Source organism: Littorina saxatilis, linkage group LG7, assembly GCF_037325665.1.
Source record: "Littorina saxatilis isolate snail1 linkage group LG7, US_GU_Lsax_2.0, whole genome shotgun sequence".
NCBI classification, from domain to species: domain Eukaryota; kingdom Metazoa; phylum Mollusca; class Gastropoda; order Littorinimorpha; family Littorinidae; genus Littorina; species Littorina saxatilis.
Genome location: NC_090251.1, coordinates 37,506,907 through 37,531,906, shown reverse-complemented (window position 1 = coordinate 37,531,906; position 25,000 = coordinate 37,506,907). Strand labels below are relative to the sequence as shown.

At 41.4% G+C, this 25,000-nt stretch overlaps 2 protein-coding genes across 2 annotated transcripts in view; one reads left to right on the top strand and one right to left on the bottom strand.

Annotated features, from left to right (window-relative positions):
- The window catches only part of LOC138971378 (arylsulfatase B-like), a 9,689-nt gene extending 2,101 nt beyond the window's left edge, over positions 1-7,588 (top strand). The window contains exons 4-8 of the mRNA XM_070344110.1: positions 72-211; positions 1,440-1,498; positions 1,730-1,841; positions 5,947-6,089; positions 7,383-7,588. Of these exons, the coding sequence (XP_070200211.1) occupies positions 72-211; positions 1,440-1,498; positions 1,730-1,841; positions 5,947-6,089; positions 7,383-7,555 (627 nt within the window). The 3' untranslated portion in view covers positions 7,556-7,588. The remainder of the gene's footprint in view (positions 1-71; positions 212-1,439; positions 1,499-1,729; positions 1,842-5,946; positions 6,090-7,382) is intronic.
- Positions 7,589-13,920: 6,332 nt separating this feature from the next.
- The window catches only part of LOC138971367 (arylsulfatase B-like), a 17,249-nt gene continuing 6,169 nt past the window's right edge, over positions 13,921-25,000 (bottom strand). The window contains exons 4-14 of the mRNA XM_070344095.1: positions 24,694-24,797; positions 22,270-22,379; positions 21,751-21,824; positions 21,061-21,162; positions 20,154-20,217; positions 19,577-19,674; positions 18,024-18,163; positions 17,268-17,326; positions 16,318-16,429; positions 15,826-15,968; positions 13,921-15,304 (exon numbers count right to left, since the gene is read on the bottom strand). Coding sequence (XP_070200196.1) covers positions 15,132-15,304; positions 15,826-15,968; positions 16,318-16,429; positions 17,268-17,326; positions 18,024-18,163; positions 19,577-19,674; positions 20,154-20,217; positions 21,061-21,162; positions 21,751-21,824; positions 22,270-22,379; positions 24,694-24,797 — 1,179 coding nt within the window. The 3' untranslated portion in view covers positions 13,921-15,131. The remainder of the gene's footprint in view (positions 15,305-15,825; positions 15,969-16,317; positions 16,430-17,267; positions 17,327-18,023; positions 18,164-19,576; positions 19,675-20,153; positions 20,218-21,060; positions 21,163-21,750; positions 21,825-22,269; positions 22,380-24,693; positions 24,798-25,000) is intronic.

Genomic DNA, 25,000 nt, shown 5'->3' with positions numbered 1-25,000 from the left:
TGTTCTTGTTCTTCTCACCTGCAGTCTTTTGTTCCTATAGTTTATTAATCGTTTGCCGATTACTGTAACAGAATGGAGGACCTTCCTATTCGGGAGCCAACAACTGGCCGCTACGTGGAACCAAGAAAACAACCTGGCAGGGAGGGACCCGGGGGTCAGCCTTTGTCTACAGCAAGAACCTCTTCTCCAAGACTGGATACACCAACAACGAGTGGGTATATATAAACTAGGCCAAGACTGGATACACCAACAACGAGTGGGTATATAAACTAGGCCAAAACATTATTGCGACATATTTCGCACCCAATTAAAGCATTAATTCCCGTGTCATTTCATTCATAATTTATAATAATCATAATAATACGAGAATTTACAACGCGCACATATCTCACCATAAGGCGACTCAAGGCGCACTCATACACATTCTTTCGCATTAACAACTCATGCACACTCAGATACACCTACGCATAAATTACATGAAGATGACAAGTATGGCCTTATATGCCAGTTAAGGCCGTTCTCGCAGTTTTGTTGAACCGCGGATTCTCAGCGTATGAACACCTCGTGTCCCAAATAGTCACTATAACTGGGGACCAAAGTATTTCATTAGCATAGCATTGAACCGCGGTGCAGTGGTACTTGCGAGATGAGGTCGTTCCAGGAGAGGGACACCTCCCAAAAAAGTACAGCTTTTGTGGTCCCTTTCTCTATCGTTACCTTGACCAAAATATACCTGTCGTGAAAGGCCACCTGTAATGTAGGGACACTTTTGGCTGGCCCCCAAGGTGTCCTTTTATCACAGGTACCACTGTGGAATATTTTTTACTGTGAACCACTTGAGAAAGGTCTGTATGAGCGAATTATCACATAATAAAGCAGGGACATTTCTTTTGCAGGTGTATTTGATCTTGTTGAATACGACCGAATGAGTAAAAAAAAAGCTGTTAAACGGCTGTGAAGGCAATCCGTTACTTTTTTGCTGTAGCGAGAGCACAGTGGCGAGCATGTGCGGAAAGAATGCGCAGGAGAACATGTCTGCACTCGTCTGAAGACAAACCTCATTAAAGCGAGAGAAAAAAAAGGCATTTTGTATATGATTTCAAAACACAGATATAGGTCCGGTTAGCAATATAAACAATATCCCGTTTCCAACGTAACAATAGGTCCCGCTATTTTGACTCGAACAAGTATGATTTGCCTTTGACTCGGCTGCATTAAAGGAGTAGCGAAGCACAGCGATGCACAGCGTATGTCCATTTCGCCCGAACACTTTTTTTAAATTTTATAATTGGCCCCTTGCATAGTACACCTTTCAATTTGTCACGTCAAAAGATCAAATGCAAAAATGTCAATAACAACATTGTAAAGAGCTGGACAACATTCTCCCCCAGTTCTATTTCTTTCCGTGATTTAAAATAAAAAATGTTTTGTGCCGGCAGGATGATCCATGCTGTCGACTGGTTTCCTACCATTCTGGAGTTAGCCGATATTAAGGAAGGTATGTTTGTTTTCCTTTTTGCATTTAGTAAGTTTTGAAAAAAGAACCTCTCTCACAAAGAAACACAAAAGAGTTATTTCTAGCATTGCCTATTCATCTAAATATTCAAGTGAGGGCTATATGTCATCGTTATGAAGCAAACTGCAGAGTTTTCAATGACCTTACTCACCCTAAAAGCACTTACAAAATGGTACACATGTCGTTCTGACGTCATTATTTATGTGACGTCAGAAGGGGGCATTGATGGCGTCAGTCAGCTACAGACCATCACCGGCGGAGCGGCCTCCAGGCGAACAGAGTTTGTCTACAACATTGACGACGTGGACAACAGATCGGCTATCAGGTGAGACGCGCGCTCTTTTTCTGCCATGAGACATTACACGTAGGGGAAAGGCTCCTAATATGGACCGGCTCCTGATATGGACCACCTCCTGTTCTGACAAACTAACGGCGCTAGAGCGCTCAAAACAATTTCATTCGCTTTATTCACCCTCTCTGGATAAGTTGCACATGTCAAAACAGTTGCAGAAACACAAACCTCAAAACCGTTAGGCTTTTTCGCTTTTTTTTCACTTTTGGCAGCGTTCACTCTAAATTTGCCGCCTAAGACGGACTCGTTTCTGTCCACAGCCAAAGCTTTCATAACACAAACAAGTCGCGTAAGGCGAAATTACAACATTTAGTCAAGCTGTCGAACTAACAGAATGAAACTGAACTCACTGCATTTTTACAGCAAGAGCGTATACTCGTAGCATCGTCAGTCCACCGCTCGATGCAATGGCAGTGAAATTGACAAGAAGAGCGGGGTAGTAGTTGCGCTGAGAAGGATAGCACGCTTTTCTTTATCTCTATTCTTTTTAACTTTCTGAGCGTGTTTTTAATCTAAACATATCACATCTATATGTTTTTGGAATCAGGAACCCACAAGGAATAAGATGAAATTGTTTTTAAATCGATTTCGGAAATTTAATTTTAATAATAATTTTTGTATTTTTAATTTTCAGAGCTTGTTTTTAATCCAAATATAACATATTTATATGTTTTTGGAATCAGAAAATGATGAAGAATAAGATAAACGTAAATTTGGATCGTTTTAAAAACCATTTTTTTTTTTAACAATTTTCAGATTTTTAATGACCAAAGTCATTAATTAATTTTTAAGCCACCAAGCTGAAATGCAATACCGAAGTCCGGCCTTCGTCGAAGATTACTGGGCCAAAATGTCAATCCATTTGATTGAAAAATGAGGGTGTGACAGTGCCGCCTCAACTTTTACAAAAAGCCGAATATGACGTCATCAAAGATATTTATCGAAAAAAAGAAAAAAAACGTCCGGGGATATCATTCCCAGGAACTCTCACGTCAAATTTCATAAAGATCGGTCCAGTAGTTTGGTCTGAATCGCTCTACACACACACACACACAGACAGACAGACAGACACACACACACACACACACACACACACACACACACACACACACACACACATACACCACGACCCTCGTCTCGATTCCCCCCTCTACGTTAAAACATTTAGTCAAAACTTGACTAAATGTAACAAGTCGCGTAAGGCGAAAATACAACATTTAGTCAAGTAGCTGTCGAACTCACAGAATGAAACTGAACGCAATGCCATTTTTCAGCAAGACCGTATACTCGTAGCATCGTCAGTCCACCGCTCATGGCAAAGGCAGTGAAATTGACAAGAAGAGCGGGGTAGTAGTTGCGCTAAGAAAGATAGCACGCTTTTCTGTACCTCTCTTTGTTTTAACTTTCTGAGCGTGTTTTTAATCCAAACATATCATATCGATATGTTTTTGGAATCAGGAACCGACAAGGAATAAGATGAAAGTGTTTTTAAAATGATTTCGACAATTTAATTTTGATAATAATTTTTATATATTTAATTTTCAGAGCTTGTTTTTAATCCAAATATAACATATTTATATGTTTTTGGAATCAGAAAATGATGGACGTAAATTTGGATCGTTTTATAAATTTTTATTTTTTTTTACAATTTTCAGATTTTTAATGACCAAAGTCATTAATTAATTTTTAAGCCACCAAGCTGAAATGCAATACCGAAGTCCGGGCTTCGTCGAAGATTACTTGACCAAAATTTCAACCAATTTGGTTGAAAAATGAGGGCGTGACAGTGCCGCCTCAACTTTCACGAAAAGCCGGATATGACGTCATCAAAGACATTTATCAAAAAAAATGAAAAAAAACGTTCGGGGATTTCATACCCAGGAACTCTCATGTCAAATTTCATAAAGATCGGTCCAGTAGTTTAGTCTGAATCGCTCTACACACACACACAGACAGACGCACACACACACACACATACACACACACACATACACCACAACCCCCGTCTCGATTCCCCCCTCTATGTTAAAACATTTAGTCATAACTTGACTAAATGTAAAAACTAAAGGCAATTTTAATTAATTCATTAAGAAGCTTGCTGAAAATAACCTATAACTAGCCCTCGAGATTTCAAAAAAATATAACAAATAGTCTTTTTTTTTGTGGAAGTTGATAATTTCACTTATTTTCACTCTGTTTTTGATAAGCTTCTTCAGTTTCCTGGTGTGCTTCAAATAATGCTCTCATCAACCCGAAACAGCTCAATCTAAAGCATATTTGAATAAGTCTGACTTGCACACTAAGTTGTATCATGTTATTTTGAAGTATAGGGGGCTTTTTACAGTGATTCGTGAAGGCCGCTTCACTGGTCCATATTGAGCGCCCAGGCTCCTAATATGGACCATTTGTGATTTTTTCTGTATTTAATTTTTGCTGAAGGTCTATCAAAGCTATTTCACTCTAATTAGGCCTAAGTGTTAAACTAAGAGAGAAATGAAACTTCTTCGCAAGAAAACAAGCTAGTTATCAGCAATAAACAAAAAGTGGTCCATATTAGGGGCCCTTCCCCTACTCTAAGCGTTAACTCATTGTCTCCTAGGTACGGCTATATCCGTACCCACTCATATGGCTCCATCTGACCAGGTACGGATATATCCGCTCAGACTGTTAGCTTTAGTCGCTTCCTGTAACGTCCATCTAAAGCCTGCATTCCAGCGTGTTGATACACAGTTACCACACAGTTACTACAATTCTGACTGACCTGCTGCAGCACAGCTGGTTTCGGCTAAAAAAACACTTGGTCAACATAGGTGGGGTAGAAAGTGTTAATTAATGCTGCGTCGCCCAAAACAAATAACGGTTTTGGGTGTGACGAAAAAAAGAACAGGGCCGGAGTGCTATGTTAATTATGAGCAGTTCTTCCACACCCATTTAAAAAATATGACACTACCAGCATGTTGCCGCATATTGAGACAGAATTTTTTGTTTTCACAAAACGACGTTGCAGTTCCGGAGCAAATGATCCAAATTTCTTTGCGAATTTGCGTTCAAACGTGTTTTTCCATAATATAACAATGCACAGCTCGAAAATATGGCCAAGAACAAATCTATGGTACTTCGAAGAAAGAAGAATAACAACATTCTTGTCCAATACGACTTGCAATTTACCACCGTGTGCGCTGTAAAATCTCCCTACCTTCAAAGCAGACATAAAGCAGACCTCTTCATTTTCTTCCAAGGGAGAAATCGTTGGTCATAAAATCTTGCAGGACCCAAACATACTTCTGCACGCTTTCTTTTCTTTTCATATTCAGTTGCTTCGAAATGAAGTGTCATTGGTTTTCTCAACTTGTCAAGTCAGTCAAAACGACAGAACACAGAACTGAGAAATGACACTGATTGAATACGAAAGATCTTCGATGACGAAAGTATAAATGACGTCATGTGGTCACACCTATCTCGAGAACTAAGGGTCGCTCAGAACCAGCGCCCTTCCATTAAACGGAACAGTCCTTCCCGTAAAAACAGTTGGCTCACCATCTCATACTTGGCTTGGCGTTTTACACGCGATAAGGTTATCCCTCTACCTGCCGAGACACCTACCAAAAATCAACACCCTGGTTACTTTTTGTGTAGAGTAGACTAGACATTTTGTTCTTGTTGGATAAATGGATCGATTTCTGTTCTTAATCTGGGGGCAATCTCCAAATCTGTAAATTCATTAAAAATATTGCATTGGGAGCAGTCAAGAAGTTGATTTCTGGTATGTGTCCCAGTGAATGGCTGTGGTCTTATTTCGTGTAAACAAAAAAGGAGGAAAAACGCATGGCCAGATTTGACATTACATCGTTTACAGTGCTGTGCCGTCAGTGCTGGGTATTGTGTGTGTGTGTGTGTGTGCGTGTGTGCGTGCGTGCGTGCGTGCGTGCGTGTGTGCGTGCGTGCGTGCGTGTGTGTGTGCGCGCGTGCGTGCGTGCGTGCGTGCGTGCGTGCGTGCGTGGACACACACAGTTTATCTTTTGACTTTAAGATGTCCTACAAGGGGATTTCAATTGCATTTATTATCACATATGAACAGGTACGGGGATTTCAAGCTGATCAAGGGAGGGGCAGGTGACTATAATGGCTGGTATCCTCCACCCAAGCTTGACGGCAGCACACTTGACTTACCGACCGCTGACGATACCAAGATGCCCGAATACATGCTTTTCAACGTCAAAGGTGAGACATGCATTGCTTTTTCTAACAAAATCGGCGCAAAACATAACTTTTTCTGAACCTAACTGTATTTACACCACAGAGCACCACGACATGCCTCAGAAAGACACAGGAACTTGTATAGCATAACTTGTATACCATGACTTTTTTTTTATCAAGTACGTATACTTTATTTATTTCAGATGCCCCCAAATTGAACCGCGACATGTTCCAGAAAGATCAAAAAGACATTGATAGTATATCTGGTATACCAAAGTAACATGACATGTTTTTATCAAGTTTACTCTAATTTTTCTAATGACACCGTAGTGCACCGGGACATGACAAAGACAGAACCAGAGACTTTTATTTCAGAAGACCCTTCTTGTAAAAAAAAAACAAGAGACTTTTATGCCAAAGTAACATGACATTTTTTTAATTCAGCAAACTGTATTTATTTCAGAGGACCCCACAGGGCACCAGGACCGTTTTGAGAAAGACCAAGATACGTTTATACCAAAGTGACATGACTTTTTTTCTCAGAGGACCCCACAGAGCACCACGAACAAGAGATTTTATGCCAAAGTAACATGACATATTTTATCAAGCAAACAGTATTTATATCAGAGGACCCCACAGAGCACCACGACCAAGATACTGTTATGCCAAAGTAACATGACATTTTTTCCAGCAAACAGTATTTATATCAGAGGACCCCACAGAGCACCACGACCAAGATACTGTTATGCCAAAGTAACATGACATTTTTTTCCAACAAACAGTATTTATATCAGAGGACCCCACAGAGCACCACGACCAAGATACTGTTATGCCAAAGTAACATGACATGTTTTCCAACAAACAGTATTCATATCAGAGGACCCCACAGAGCACCACGACCAAGATACATGTATTGTTATGCCAAAAAGTAACGTGACATTTTTTATCAAGCAAACAGTATTTATATCAGAGGACCCCACAGAGCACCACGAACAAGAGATGTAATGCCAAACTAACATAACCATTTTTTATCAAGCAAATTGTATTTATATCAGAGGAACCCACAGAGCACCACGAACAAGAGATTTTATGCCAAAGTAACATTACAATTTTTTATCCAGCAAACTGTATTTATATCAGAGGAACCCACATGCACAGAGCACCACGACCAAGATACTTTTATGCCAAAGTAACATGACATTTTTTTTATCAAGCAAACTGTATTTATATCAGCGGACCACACAGAGCACCACGACCAAGATACTGTTATGCCAAAGTAACATGACATTTTTATCAAGCAAACTGTATTTGTATCAGAGGACCCCACGGAGCACAACGACCTTTCTGAGAAAGACCCAGAGAACCTACAGCGCCTGAAGCAACGCTTGGAATACTGGATGAAGTCGTTGGTGCCGGCACAGAACCCTCCCTCCGACCCAAAATCCAACCCCAAGAACTTCGGGGGTAACTGGTCGCCTGGCTGGTGCTGAGGACTCGAGAGAGGAGTTCATTTGTGTTGGGTGGACAGGAGAGAGGGGTTGGGAGGGGGAGTGGGAAAGAAGGTTGGTTCATTGATAGAATAGGGAGGGGGGCTGATGAAGGTAATTGTAAGGGTCACAAGTCGGTTTGTGCGGAGGACTTGAAAGAAGGGGATGGGTCCGGGAGGACTGATTTAAGAAGAGCTAATTTGTGTGGCGTGGGGAGTGGTTGGAGTGGGGGGGGGGGGGGGCAGGAGAAGGTGGGGAACACGGTTAGAATAGGTGAAGAATGAGAAAGGAACATCGCGATAACTGGCCTTTCAGCTTTCAGGCGTGGGGATAGAAGAGTAGGACTGTTTCCAAGGGCGTGGGGATACAAAAGTAGGACTGTTTTCACAGGCGTGGGGATACAAAAGTAGGACTGTTTCCACAAGCGTGGGGATAAAAAAGTAGGACTGTTTCCACAGGCGTGGGGATAGAAAAGTAGGACTGTTTCCACAGGCGTGGGGATAGAAAAGTAGGACTGTTTCCACAGGCGTGGGGATAGAATAGTAGGACTGGTTCCACACCTCAGCTCTGGCGTGAGATAGAAAAGAGGTTGGGGACTAGCGGTAAATAATATCAATAGTTAGAAATACCTAAAATCCTTCCCGATACGATCTTCAAGTGTTGTTGATTATAACAATTGGGTTTTTTTGTTTTTGTTTTTTTTGCTTAACGCGGTGCTGCTTTGACATATAACGTGCGCCACACACAAGACAGAAGTCGCAGCACAGGCTTCATGTCTCACCCAGTCACATTATTCTGACACCGGACCAACCAGTCCTAGCACTAACCCCATAATGCCAGACGCCAGGCGGAGCAGCCACTAGATTGCCAATTTTAAAGTCTTAGGTATGACCCGGCCGGGGTTCGAACCCACGACCTCCCGATCACGGGGCGGACGCCTTACCACTAGGCCAACCGTGCCGGTCAACAATTGTATTGGCCTGCAACAAGATGTGGTATGAGTGGTACTACGCTTCATGTGGAACATTAAAGATTATATTGCACAATAAAGAAAGAAAAAGTCATTCGCACAAATATCGTTTTCACTGGATATGGTGTGTGTGTGTGTGTGTGTGTGTGTGTGTGTGTGTGAGTGTGTGTGTTTGTGTGTGTGTGTGTGTATGTGTGTGTGTGTGTGTGTGTCAGTGTGTGTGTGTGTCAGTGTTCGTGTGTGTGTGTGTTTGCGTGCGTGCATGCGTGTGCACATATGGTTTTTGTGCGTATGGACGCAGGGACGCACTGTTTGGGGAGGCCTGGACTTCTACCAATATAACATTAGATGGTCGCAGAGTACGATACTTGGACTGACCTGTCCCGACCACGAGCCGCTTTGATACAAGCCCTGGGATCAGGTGAGAGTATGACGTGTACCTTTTCAGCGTCGGTCTGGAAAACCTTGCTCGGCCTTGGCCCGATAGGAACCAAAAAAAGTGCACACGGCACATGCATATTTCCTATGGCAATCCGAATGGTGCAAATGTCCCTTTTAGCTCTTGATGTCTAAATAACACATTATTTAGCTAAATAACGCGTTATTTAGCTAAACAATGCTTTATTTAGCTATATCATGCATTATTTAGCTAAATAATGCATTGTTTAAATTAAACAATGCATTATTTACAGATACAGAAAAAAGAGAGCCCAAAGCACTAAATAATGCATTGTTTAGCATAAATAAGAGATTGTGTTTGTAAATAACTCATTATTTATAAATAATTACGCGTTTTCTCTAAACAATATATTATATGTAAATAAAGTGTTATTTAGATAAATAAAATATTATTTAGATAAATAAAATATTATTTAGATAAATAAAATATTATTTAGATAAATAAAATATTATTTATCTAAATAAAATATTATTTAGATAAATAAAATATTATTTAGATAAATAATTTATTATTTAGATAAATAATTTATTATTTAGATAGATAATTTATTATTTACTGTTTTTGCCTTGAAATAGTATTATTACGCTAAATAATGCTTTATATAGCTATATAATAGGTTTCCGCTATATAATTCATGATTTGGTAAATAATACATTATATACCGTAAATAAAATATTATATACCGTAAACAATTCATTGTTTAGCGCATCGCGAAGCCGTTTTTTCTCTTGTTGTTTTTTTCCACGTGTTTCCGTGGATCCGAGAGAGCGCTGTTGATTCTCCACTGTCTTGGCAAACCCAGTATCCGGTACTCCCCATCCGGTTCCGCCAAGGGACTGGGTGGCCGAGTGGTAACGCACTTGCGCTCGGAAGCGAGAGGTTGCGTGTTCAGGCCTGGGTCAGGCCGCAATTTTCTCCCCCCTTTCCTAACCTAGATGGTGGGTTCAAGTGCTAGTCTTTCGGATGAGACGAAAAACCGAGGTCCCTTCGTGTACACTACATTGGGGTGTGCACGTTAAAGATCCCACGATTGACAAAAGGGTCTTTCCTGGCAAAATTGTATAGGCATAGATAAAAATGTCCATCAAATACCCGTGGGACTTGGAATAAAGTTAAAAAAAAATTCCATCTCACACGGCATTAAGTCTCAGGAAACATGAATACACGCATGCAGGAAAAAAAAAATATGGGTAGCGCCGTATGTATGGCAGCTCGCTTTCCCCGGGGAGAAAGCAGCCCGAATTTCCATGAGGGTAACCTCACTGGACTGTAAATCTTATCCAATCCAATCCAATCCAATCCAATCCAAATGTAATCAAGATGGCTACACAAGCACAAGGGAACGTTCCCGCTGAATTGATCAGAACTCTAACTACAGCGGTTGTCCAGGAACTGGCACTGCAAAGGGTTCGTATTTTAAAGTTTTATGGGGGAACATCTTTTACATCTGGACATGGAGAATGAACGACTGCGAACTAAATTGCTGCTGTTGTACCATCAGTTGAAGTTAGCCACCTGACAAGAAGATGGTCGGAAGCGAAGCGGATGTAGCTTTAGTACGCCGAGACAGATGCTAGTTGTCTGATTGGTCAGTTTGAGAATCAACAGAGCTCTCGTGGATCCACGGAAACACGTGGTAAAAAACAACAAGAGAAATATCGGCTTCGATGCACTGCGCTAAACAATGAATATTGTTTACGGTAAATAATATTTTATTTACGGTATATAATGTATTATTTACCAAATCATGAATTATATAGCGGAAACCTATTATATAGCTATATAAAGCATTATTTAGCGTAATAATACTATTTCAAGGCAAAAACAGTAAATAATAAATTATTTAAATAAATAAAATTTTATTTATCTAAATAATATTTTATTTATCTAAATAATATTTTATTTACATACAATATTTTATTTATCCAAATAATATTTTATTTATCTAAATAATATTTTATTTATTTAAATAATATTTTATTTATCTAAATAACACTTTATTTACATATAATATATTGTTTAGAGAAAACGCGTAATTATTTATAAATAATGAGTTATTTACAGACACAATCTATTATTTATGCTAAACAATGCATTGTTTAGTGCTTTGTGCTCTCTTTTTTCTGTATCTGTAAATAATGCATTGTTTAAGTTAAACAATGCATTATTTAGCTAAATAATGCATGATATAGTTAAATAAAGCATTGTTTAGCTAAATAACGCGTTATTTAGCTAAATAATGCGTTATTTAGACATCAAGAGCTAGAAGGGACATTTGCACCATTCGGATTGCCATAATTTCCCTTACTGGAACTTCAATGATATTTTTATTCTGTAAAGTGTCATCATCCCCCAGAAAAATTGCAAAAAATGAGGACTTAAAAATGCACTGTTAGTCTTACTGGGTCTACGAAGATAAATATCCTCAATTCTTGAAGTATGTATCATCTACCCCCCGCCCCCCAACCCCCCTCCCCACAACGCCCCTCCAAGTCACCTGTGAAAAAAAAGGACAAAATTGTTTGATGTAAACAGGGAGACTGATGGGCCTAGGCCGAGGTGCACAAGAAAATACCGAACTGGGTGGGAATCAACCGCTGGGTCGGATCACTGAGTTTATATAACTCAGGGGGTCGGATTTTATTTATACAAAAACTGGTCCCGCATTTAGATTGGCTTATACTTACGCGCGTGCCTTAGGTCAGTACTTTGTACAATTCCATTACATAGGCCACGGCCGGATCCAGGGGGGGGGGGCGGTCCTGTTGCCCGCACCCCCACCCCCCCCCCCCCCTGGCCTGACCATGTACCTCCTCCAAGGGTAAAAACTAAAAATCTATATTTGCCATGACAAATACTCCTAGAATGCGCCAGTTTGCACATATTTTAACCTAGATTTAAAACAATTTCTGCGGGAGCACCCTCAACGGATATACCCCTACCACAATTGGGACCCCTCACCCTACTTAGGTCCCGCCCTGGAGGCATACATGTTCCGCATGTTTGCGTTTATCTCCTGACCTTAAACTTACATAACACAGAACATTACATGTGTAGCTTCGGTCCCGACTCGGTCTTATATCTTGCATAAATTCAAGCGTGTTTGGTTTTGTTAGCCAATTTCCAACTTTTCGCGAACTTTACACATTCTTTCCACTGGTCCCCTTGCTGGTGCTGACGGCTTTCTGTGAGTAGGAGACCGAGGACAGAAGGGTGAAGGGAGGTGTATTCCTATTGAGAAAAATAGAGCAGTTGTCTCAGAGAGACGAGAGAAATAGAGAGTGGGTTTGTGTGTGTGTGTGTGTGTGTGTGTGTGTGTGTATGTGTGTGCGTGTTCATGTGCGTGTGTGTCTGAGTGTGTTTTCGTGTGTGTGTGTGTGTCTGTCTGTTCGCGCGTGTGTGTCTGTTCGCGCGCGTGCGTGCGTGTGTGTGTGTGTGTGTGTGTGTGTGCGTACGTGCATGTGGGCGCGTGTGTGTGTTTTGTGTGAACATCAAAATACCTGTGCGAGTGTGTGTAACACCATATTTATAATAATACGCTCTTCGTTTGACACTATATCGATTATTAGTGGAGTAACGTGGGCGAAACTATCAAGCAGCTGTGCCTAAGCTGACATTTTACGACGTTCGATTTACTGCGTCATGTGAAGCTGTGCAAGGGTGCTGTGTGAATGTAGGTCACCTGTATGAACAAACTTCACGTGCTTTCAAACACAAGCGTCACATGAAAGCTTTCATACTTATAAATGCACATCTTATATTTTTCACCACGTTGATCATGTAACGTGTCCTTTATTTATAAAACTAATAACGTGTAAAGTCTCACTTAGTTTAAATGTTAAAAAATTATCAAACACCGAACTTTTTACACTGATCCCAGTTGGAACTTGAATCATCAACAGTTTTGAGCCCAAGGGTTTATGCAACAAAATTCTCTCTCTCTCTAACACACACACACACCCACACACACACGCGTATAAGCTCACTTATAACACACACACACACACACACACACACACACACACACACACACACACACACACACACACACACACACACACACACAATTTTACACGCCTTCACAAATAAGCATAGTAGAACATGTAATGTGAGTGACGGTTTTCACTTCGATGAACAAAAACGAGAATTATAACCAACGGCCGCAATGGAACGGCAAACCACACAATTGTACACCATACGTAATAGTAATCACCATTAAATAACTAAAACATGTCTTCCCGCAGATTTACAGCAATCATGTGATAGTGTGGCAGGTCTTGTCTTTCCGTTATTGCCCAGAATCAGCAGTAGTGATTACTTCGGCACTTGATGGGATGTTGCGCAAGTCCAAGAAAGCAGCGTCTCCAGCATCCAAAAGTCCATTAAAATTCCCAGGTTGGGAGAGTATGGGGGGGACAGGGACAGGTGTCTCGTCATTCATCAGTTCACACGTTTGATTATTAATTAGATGTATATATTACGATTTGTATGTCGATATAGCGCTAATGAGAATATGATCGTGTGGTTATGAGTATTGCATGTGTGTAAGAGGGTTAAACACGCGGGGGAACATGATTGTTTTCCTTTACGTGACAACCCCACATGCAACCGCTGTATATTGTTTCTCACTCCAGTACAAAAAACACCTTCGCATTAGATTATTTAATTGGCAACCCGGACTCAGGTGCACGAACCGAAAGTGCCGGTGCCACCCAAACGGGAGAGAACAAACCGTGGGTTCTGATTCGTTGAAAACACAACACATCTCAGTTTCAACCAATCCAACACTGCGGGTGGCTCCCGTTTGGGTGGCAACTTTTTCGTGCACCTCAGCCTACTGCAATATGAAGCCTCTCCAATGGGAGGTAACCTTGAACTTCAACGTTGTAAATTCAAAGCGCACTCTCCAGTGCCATTATTGCATTATTCACTTCTATCCCCCCCCCCCCCCCCCCCCCCGAAAAATAATAATTACGACTCGAGTGTCTTTAACTGACGGAATGGGTTCCAAAAGTGTGCATGATTTGGTCATGTATAACGTTACGTTAGGCAAAGAAATGGCATGGATTTCGGTCGCCATTCTTGGGTAGTTTTGCTTGTCGCTTACGTTTTCAAATGGCTGTGCCGATATTCATCACATGTCAATAAATCGCATCCTTTGGGTTCAGCCATGAGGGAACACCTTCTCTCTCGTCCCTTTCTCAGTTATCTATACCAAAATATACCTGTCATGAAAGGCCACCTGCAATAGAGGGACACTTTTGAGCAGTTCCTAATGGTGCCCTTGACAAGTACCAGGCAAATAAAAACAACCAAGCAAATAAACAAAAATCACTATAAAAAAAACGACAGCCATACTATGCAAAAGTCATAAAAATCCCCATAAAATCGACAACCATAATTGTGCAAAAGTCATACAAATTCCCATAAAAACGACAACCATAACTATGTAAAAGTCACACGCAAGGCATGATAAACAGGTTTAAAACACCAGCAGCTGCTGCTATTCACTATCCCGCAGAGCACAAACGTTTACGCATAAAAAAATAATGCACAAATCTTCGCATTCGTGAAAGAAATATAAAGCGTTTATAAGACGTAATATATTACTCGTCATTCTCTCCCCTACCACATTCAGCATGCAGATTGATTTAACACGAGGCAGTGTCTATACACTAGTACAGACAACACAGACACCCCGGAAAATCAAATTCCCAAAAGCAAGCAAGGTTCCCGCGTTAAGATCGAGAGAAAACAATCAGAACAGCTATAATTGAACAATGTTTGCACGTCAGTGCAAAGAACTATCAAATTCATATATCCAAAACAGTCAGTTTTGTTCACCTTTCTTGTCTAAAAACGACGCAATGGCATGCTTGTTATCTTAAAATAAAAAAATTCTAAAATATGTTATTCTAAAATATTGACATCTCCATCGCCAAAATTGTGTTTTTCTTCTCAGAAGCCATGAAATATGGTTTTTGAAGCTGTGTTAACGGGTTATGAGACACACACAAAAAACGGCCTCAACACAAAGATCGATCTGCACTCAAACGCATCTACCTATTTTTTTTGTGACGGATAGTATACATGCAGAAATATCCCTCCCAAAATAATCTGGTTGCTCTTATCATTCATTATCTTTGGTCTCAACACCAACCCGGAGACCAGTTACCCCCGTAGTATTTTGGGTTGGATTTAGGGTCCGGTTTAGGGTTCTGCGCCGGTACCAGAGATGTCATCCACTCTTGGAGCCTCTGCTTCAGACGCTGCAGAACCTCTGGCTGAGTTTGGGACAGATCGTGATGCTCTGTGGGGTCCTCTGAAACAGGGAGAAAATTGTGCTGTTTCATCAGGTGTTTCTCTTTGACGAGTGGTGTCCTGTTGTGTGCTCTCTTCAGACGAATGTTGCTCAGCGTTGTTATATTTATATGTGTTTTCTCTGACAAGTGAATGTCTGCTGCGTTTTGTTATGCGTTCTCTTAGACTAGTGGTGCTCTGTGGTGTCATGTTATGTTTTCTCTCAGACGGGTGGTGTTCTGTGCTGTTCTGATGTTCTGTGATGTTCTGTTATAGGATCTTTTAGACGAGGGATGTTCTGTGTTCTGTTATTTGTTCTCTTAGACGAGCAATGTTCTTTTGCATATGGTTCACTTCTAGCAGATTTTGTGCTCTCTGTTGTATGTTTTACTTGCAGGGTGGTATTTCTTCGGTATTCTTCAACGCCAAGTGTTTCGGTGTTGCGGTGATTTGGTTGATTTCAGGATTGGTTGCTTGCCTTGTTTTTTGATTTCTTGTTCTCCGTTTCTTGAAAGGAGGTTTCATGCGATCTCTTATACTCACCTTTGACGTTGAAGAGCATATAGGCAGGTGCCTTGGTCTCGTCCTCGTTGACAATCTTGGAGTAGTTCTCGCCAGACTTGGGAGGTGGGTACCATCCGTTGTAGCTGCCAGCCCCTCCCTGGATTAGCTTATAATCCCCATACCTGAAAAAAGAATCACCAAAGAATGTCTATGAAAGTGACATCTTACCTGTTCTCATACCAAAGACCTTAGATCATAACTGGTACCGTCTTAGCCGCGTACACGATAATGTTCCCCGTTACAGTTCTGTTCAGGATGTCACAAAGAAATAAGACCATTTTTTCCCTTGAAACCACACACACACGCACACACACCCACACACACACACACACACACACACACACACCCACACACACACACACACACACACACACACACACACACATGACCGCACACACAAACATGGCGGCATTTTTTGCAGAGTGGGCACTTTGGGTAAGATATAAAAGTACACAGAAACTGATGACCAACCTGATAGCTGAGCTGTTGGTGACGTCATCTATGTTGTAGACAAACTCGGTTCTGTTGGAAGGCGCCCCGTTGATGATGGTCTGCAGCTGACTGACGCCATCAATGCCTGGTTCTGACGTCAGAATACAAGAGTATGACGTCATTTAAGTCCAAATGACAAAAAAGGATAGGTGTGTTTCCCTTCTCGTGTAAAATAATCATGATTAACACTACAGATCTGTCCTTTTTGTTTTTGCGTTTTTTTATTTGTTTGTTTTTATAAGCTGGGGCATTTGGCAATATTTTTCCCCAAAAAAATAATTACAATAAAAACAACAACAAAAAGAAATGTAATAATGGGACACAACACTTCGTAATTAATAACCAGAAATAGGTCAAACTGGATCAATAACTAATTAATTATAATTACAAATACCAAAAATCAATAGCGTGGCTGCATTCTGTGCAAACATTTATTTAAAACTAAAATAATTTGGCGGGTTGAGAAAGATGAGTATTTGATCAGTAATTCTGAACAGAAATACTCGCATGCACATGCATGCGAAACAGCCAGGCTGTCGATGTTCGGTGTTAGTACAAGTGAAAGGCAAACAGAGTACATGAATGAGAGTACATGAATGAGACCACACAAAGACTCGGCAGACTCGAAATAAAAGAAGAGAACTACTGAGGAAGTCTCAGCCAATGCTTGGATGGAAGGACGCTCTTGTCCATGGTAAAAGTCTCGTCGGATCTATCGTCATATTTATCTCCCACAATTCCGAGAGGAATTGGATCACGTGAGAGCGAACGCGGGAAATTGATAAGAAAGTAGCCTACGGAATGACTTTGTCACATAAAGCAGACAGTCACAAAACTCCCTTACAGAGGTAAACTCGTCACAATTTTGTAATTACAATATGGTTTTGACAAGAAGGAATGCAGACTACATGCCTTCGTCCCTTACTCACCGGGCTGCAGGCCTGCCAGTTCCAGGAGTGTGGGGAACCAGTCCACAGCGTGGATCATTCTGGAAAAGTCAGCACAGACACCCCACACTGGTATTTTAGAAAACGATCCAAAACGTGCGATGACAAGGCCAAACATACTTTTACTGGCGATACAACAAATTTATGGCACATTCTTTGAAAGTCTACGCCAAACAAACAAACACTGAAAATACAACGATTCAGATGCCTTAACAAAGAAGAGAAAAAGACAACTTATCCCAACCGTAACACTACGAGGGGAAAATCACAAAGTCCCAAGACACTCAGCAACTGATGATGCCAAAGTCGTATAATTGTCTGCACATTTCTTATTATTTCTTTACTTTTCACTTTTATTCTTTGTATTTACTTTTGTGTGTGACGCAATCTATGCTTCAAGTTAAAGCACATGCATCCTATTTAGTGTAAATGCTTGGCAGAATATGATGATGATGATGATGATGATGATGATGATGATGATGATGATGATGATGATGATGATGATGATGATATTGTTGTTGTTGTTGTTTGGAAAGGTTTGAAAAACGCGCGTTGTGACTGATACTATTCACAAGGCGCTTAGCCTGCTTTGTCGTTAAACATAGCTCTCAAAAAGCAAGCTTCGCGCATGATAAAGAATAAAGAGTTTTACGTTGCTGTTAGGGAGTTTAAGCTAATAGTCACTAACACACACAAACACACCACAAAGTTATGATCATCCACCGTCAATGTACCCACTCGTTGTTGATGTAAGCAGTCTTGGAGAGGAGAGTCTTGCTGTAGACAAAGGCTGACCCCCGGGTCCCTCCCTGCCAGGTGGTGGCCTTGGCTCCACGTAGCGGCCAGTTGTTGGCTCCCCGGTAGGTCGGACCTCCATTCTAAACATTGTCACAATAACACAGGTTACGTCACCAAAATCGCGATCAGACAGTGCAGGTGGCATAAACTGACGTGAATTTAAGAGCTATTTTCTTTAGTGAGAAGACCTGGGATCGAGTGCCCATGTGGGTAGGAACCAATCGCTGAATCGGAAAGGTTGAAATTGAGATTAATTTCAACCAGTCCGACCAAGCGCTTGGTTCCCACCCCAATGAGCGCTTTCTCCTGCACGCCACTCCTGAAGACGATGAGAAAAGTTATAGAAATAGTGTTAATGCAAATAGCGCGCCTTATTGTCACCATATTCTACAGAGGCGTCTTCTCGACTACTAAAAGGAATCGAATCTGAACACTGTGCAACTTTGAGCCGACTTATGGGAGTATTCCAAGCGATCATGGAAACGTGCTTTTCTGCTGATATCCAAAAACAGTAGACTGCAAGAAAGGTTATAGTTATGGGAATGTTTTAGTTTGGACAATTTAACAATGCTTAATGTCGTGTTTAGTCAAGAAATAAACGTTTCTTCTTCTTCTTCTTCTTCTTCTTCTTCCATACGCCGTTTTCGGAGGAAGCATGCTGGGTATTTTCGTGTTTCTATAACCCACCGAACTCTGACATGGATTACAGGATTTTTTCGTGCGCACTTGGTCTTGTGCTTGAGTGTACACACGGGGTTGTTCGGACACCAAGGAGAGTCTGCACACAAAGTTGACTCTGAGAAATAAATCTCTCGCCGAACGTGGGGACGAACTCACGCTGACAGCGGCCAACTGGATACAAACCCAGCGCGCTACCGACTGAGTTACATGCCCGCCCAAAATAAACGTGTCAATAACTAACCTTTACTGGGTTTTTAAAAACAAATTCTTCCGTTGAAAGCTTACTTTCGATCGTTGCTTGCTCACTCTTACTCTGGATTATTTTGCAGCACCCCCCCCCCCCTCCCCATCGCCCCTGCCCCATCCCCCCCCCCCCCTCCCCTTCTTGAGTCACGAGAAGAACAATCCCACAGTCGGTAATCTCCCAGGTTAGAAAGTACCACACGATGTACTCTCGTAAACTGTAGTACTTTTACTATAGTATACTGTGGTACTTTTTATTTTTTTACACACACACCCTCCCCACCACCCCTGCCCCCCCCCCCCCCCCCCCCCGCCCCCTTCTTGAGTCACGAGAAGAACAATCCCACAGTCGGTAACCTCCCAGGTTAGAAAGTACCACACGATGTACTCTCGTAAACTGTAGTACTTTTACTATAGTATACTGTGGTACTTTTTTTAAATTTTTTTTTTTACCTGGGCTGTTCACGTTGCTTTCCGCAGAATGTATACAAACACTATTAAAAAAATTTTAAAAAAGTGTTCAATGTTATATTTGCACGATACCAGATAAAGCGAAACATTGCACTGACATCAGTGGTGAAGACGAGCAGCATGTTGTCGTCTATACCAGTGTCCTCCAGGGCCTGTGCGATCCTGCCGAACGCCTCGTCCAGTGCTGACACCATACCTGTGTTTACTCCAAAATATCATCTGCGCGGGCACAATAACATAGTGTAACACGAGATTTTTACACATATGTATCATGCAATGGCTTGCAACTATGATTATAATTATGTGCTTTGGAAAAGTGAAACACACAAAGTGACATACTAGAGAAAGAGGAAATAGTTATTTCCTTACACACCTTGACGAACGCACACGTATTTTTACGAGAGAGAGAGAAAGAGAGAGAGAAAAGAGAGAGAGAGAGAGAGAGAGAGAGAGACAGAGAGAGAGAGACAGAGACAGAGAGAGACAGAGAGAGAGAGACAGAGAAAGAGAGACACACACACACACACACACACACACACACACACACACACACACACACACACACACACACAGAGGGAGACAGACAAACAGACAGTCGGACAGATTGACAGGCAGAGAGGGGGGAGAGGGGGAGGGAAATACAGGGACCCACTGAATGCATTACGCCCAGCTCACCACAGTAAACCCGTCGATCTTTCGTCTGGATGTGGGCGTACATATCTTCAAACCTCTTCGGGACCTGCGAATAAACCAAAATCTAGGATGATACTCGCCAGATGAAACTATGGGGGTGTGTTTGTTTATTTGTGGTTTGTTTGTGGTTTGTTTGTTACGGGGGAATTTTGTTTGTTTGTTTGTTTGTTTGTTTGGGCATTTGTATGGTCGATTGTTTGTTCGAAGCCACAACAGGGTCCAATTTAAAACACAACAAGAAGAGCAAACGCTCGATCGAGTCACTTTCGCAGTTCTGAATATTATATGAGGCATCAGATGGACAGGAAGAAATTGCTATTCACAACACAATGAGTCACGTTCACATAAAATTTGAGCCAGGTCACTTTTATAGTTTCCGAGAAAAGCCCAACGTTAAGTTGTGTGTTGCCGAACAGAAAAGGCTAGTTATCTCCCTTGTTTTTCTGATAACGTTCGTAAAAGGCTACAGATGTAAATACTTTGATGTAAAGAATAATCCTACAAAGTTTCAATCACATCCGATGAACTTTGTCAAAGATATAAAATGTCTAATTTTTCCTTTGACGCTGACCTGTGACCTTGAAAAAGGTCAAAGGTCAACGAAACCATCGTTAAAGTGTAGAGGTCATTGGAGGTCACGACTAAACAAAATATGAGCCCGATCGCTTTGATAGTTTCCGAGAAAAGTCCAACGTTAAGGTGGTGTCTACGGACGGCCGGCCGGACAGACTAACACTGACCGATTACATAGAGTCACTTTTTCTCAAGTGACTCAAAAATCTGTAACTGCTTTAATCGCCGGTTATTGCCCGACAGCTTCGTTTATATCAATTAACATTCTTACCTACGCTTATGTAGAGCACAGTGACAATAACTTCTGTCCTATTACCTCCAGCGGCTCGTGGACAGACTGGAAGGGCAGGTAAAGGTAGAGCGGCGTGTCCTTGTCATGTGACCTGATGATCTGCTCTGCACGTGCACCGTACAGCGTCTGTATCACACACACACACAAAGTCAAAGAGGTGTGTTTTTCGTTGTACAGAATTTTTCTCACGACCGGATGTGTGCGGTGTATGAACAAAAATCTCTCTCAATCGAGAAAGCGGCAGCTAGGCTGTTGATTTTTGTTATGTTTGTTTGTTTAACGCCCAGTCCACCACGAAGGGTTATATCAGGGCGGTGCTGCTTTGACATTTAACGTGCGCCACACACAAGACAGAAGTCGCAACACAGGCTTCATGTCTCACCCAGTCACATTATTCTGACACCGGACCAACCAGTCCTAGCACTAACCCCATAATGCCAGACGCCAGGCGGAGCAGCCACTAGATTGCCAATTTTAAAGTCTTAGGTATGACCCGGCCGGGGTTCGAACCCACCGTACCTCCCGCTCACTAGGCCACCGTGTTGCGGTGATTTTTGTTATGTGTCTAACAGGAAGGACGCTCTTACGTCATGACATTGTAAAAACTTGAGCACATATTTGATTGTTTACAAGACGGAGTACACGAAAAATATGAGGTCTTTAACGTGCACAGTTTTGCACGTGCACAATTGAAGAACTTACAGATGTACTTACCGGTGAGTATACGTAATCGCCTGCATGAAACACGGAAGTGTTCAAGCGAAAGTCGAAACCATTAAAGCCGTCATCTGAAAAAGAAAATTCATAGTGCAAACTAAGCACATTGAGAGAGAGAGAGAAACCGAAGAATAATCACTGAGACAGGCACTGAGGGAGACAAAAAGACACTTGAAAGTATAGACCGACATTTGATTTTAAGAAAGAAAGAAAAGTAAGGTAATAAAACGTTTAATTGCCAAAGAGAAACGTTCACTAAAACCTCGATATATTATTCTTTAAAGTGGACATACAAGATACACAGAACAGACTTATCTTCGGTTGCGACCTTTGCCCCTTTCAAAGATGGACAGGCATGCAGACAGAGAGAGAACCTTTTACAAACAGTGCGTGCGCGCGTGTGGTGGTGGTGGTGGGGGGGGGGAGCATAATCCGCTTTCTATCAAAGTATCACTTTACCTGCTCTCATTCGGGAAAGCACGATACGCTTACTATCAAAGTGATACCTTAAATTACCTGCTCTCATACGAGAATAGTAATCCTGATTCCCATTGTGGAAGCCGAAGAAGGTGTCAAACCCTCTGTACGTAGGGGTGTACTTCCAGTTGCAGGACCCAAGATGCCATCTGCATGATAATAAGGGTGATTTTGTTCATGCTGCAAATGCTAATACAGTTCTATGCGCCTTACCATACTGATTAATACAATGATGATAAAGACCGGCACGGTTGGCCTAGTGGTAAGGCGTCCGCCCCGTGATCGGGAGGTCGTGGGTTCGAACCCCGGCCGGGTCATACCTAAGACTTTAAAATTGGCAATCTAGTGGCTGCTCCGCCTGGCGTCTGGCATTATGGGGTTAGTGCTAGGACTGGTTGGTCCGGTGTCAGAATAATGTGACTGGGTGAGACATGAAGCCTGTGCTGCGACTTCTGTCTTGTGTGTGGCGCACGTTATATGTCAAAGCAGCACCGCCCTGATATGGCCCTTCGTGGTCGGCTGGGCGTTAAGCAAACAAACAAACAAATGATGATAAGATTGATTTTACATGCTGCGGATGCTTAGGCCAAAAAAAATAATAGGTGTGGTTACGGTAACATAGCCCAAAAAAATAGGGTAGGTAGGTAGGCAATCACTTTTTTTTTTAAACTTTTTTTTCTAATGTGTACAAATTAAACCTACTTGACAGGGAAATATGTGTGCGACTCGGGCGCTTTCGCTTTCATTGCGTTTTTTGCACTCGTTTATTTTTTTTATTTTTTTAAATGTAATAAAAAGTTATAGGATCGGCCCCTAAAAATAGGGTAGGTCGGGTTACCGTAACCACACCTATTTTTTTTTAGGCCTTATATAGTTCCGAGCGCTTTGACATACCAAAGAAAATAGGATACAAAATTGAAACATAAATAAACAATTGTGTATATCAGTCATGTCAACTCAAATCCCAAATGGATACACCTGAGAGGTACGGAATGAAACGGTGCAATAGAATCAGCTAAATAAAAGAAAATCGAAGAAATCGCCTGAGAAATGCTTTATTTACATGCAGTATAATCATTTAAACATGTCTAAACTTAAAAATGCTATTACTGCATTTCGCGTGATAATCACACACCTCCCCCCCCCCCCCCCCCAAAAAAAAAAAAAAAAAAAAAAAAAAAACATCTGACTCTGTTCAAGTATTTTTACATTTCAAACAGAAAATTACTGGTTATCGGTAACCGGGCGGGGATATAGCTCAGTCGGTAGCGCGCTGGATTTGTATCCAGTTCCAAGCCGCTGTCAGCGTGAGTTCGTCCCCACGTTCGGTGAGAGATTTATTTCTCAGAGTCAACTTTGTGTGCAGACTCTCCTCGGTGTCCGAACACCCCCGTGTGTACACGCAAGCACAAGACCAAGTGCGCACGAAAAAGATCCTGTAATCCATGTCAGAGTTCGGTGGGTTATAGAAACACGAAAATACCCAGCATGCTTCCCCCGAAAGCGGCGTATGGCTGCCTAAATGGTGGGGTAAAAACGGTCATACACGTAAAATTCCACTCGTGCAAAAAACACATAAATGAAATTGGTCTCTCTGGCCTTTGGACTTTTCAAGAAAATGTTCAATATCCAAGCGCATGGTTTAAACAGAAAGTAAAAAGAAGCTTGTATGACCAGTATATCCATAAATGGTTTACAGAAATTGGAAAAAAAAAATGTTTTGGAATTATCGAATGTTTAAAGATATCTTTGCATGTGAAGACTATGTCACACACCTGCCATATCAGCAATGTGTTTCAATGATGAAGTTTAGAACATTAAACAACAATTCACCTGTACAAAAAGAACGTTATCTTAACATCCCGAGGTCAGAAAGAATTTGCACCAAATGTGTATCACAAGACATAGGTGATGAATTCCATTATTTATTTGTCTGTGATTTTTTCAAAGAAGAAAGAGCTGAGTTGTTACCACCTTTCTATTGGAAAAAACCTAATGCACCTAAATTTAAAAAGTTGTTTGCCACTAACAAAAAGAAATTGCTAAAGAATATTTTGGACTTTATTAATAGAATCTGTAACAGTTTTTCATAATCTTTCTATTTTTTAAAAAAATTATTATATTAGCATATATCATGATTGTATTGATTGTATTTATTGTTCAAAATGCCCCCAGGGGTTATGGACTAATAAAACTTGACTTGACTTGACTTGACATAGAGTACGTGGGAGTTTCAGCCCACGAACGCAGAAGAAGAAGAAGAAGTTATCGGTAACCGGTTAAGGCAAAACGTGAATAATTCAATACCCTAGATATTCAAATCACCCGCAACCTCACCATCTTTCGCCCCGGGAAAAAAACCATCAGCGCCTAGCCCCAAACCACGTAAGAATGGAAAACGAAAGAAGTGCTTAGCATAATATTAGATGAACAAAATAAAAAGAAAGAAAGTTGTTGACGAACTTCCCAATGGCGTGAGTCTTGTAGCCAACCTTCTTGAGCAGTTGAGGTAAAAAGGTGAACTTTGCAGGAACAAACTTGGGCAAGCTCGCCAAAATAACGAAGTGCTAAAATAGAAAGACAACTAGTAAACGTATGAATTGCTACAATCACATGCACACACAAACGAAAGCAGGCAAGCACACCAACATGCATATCTCTCTCTCTCTCTCTCTCTCTCTCTCTCTCTCTCTCTCTCTCTCTCTCGCTCGCTCGCTCTCTCTCTCTTTCTGTCTGTCTGTCTCTCTCTCTCACTCTCTCACACACACAC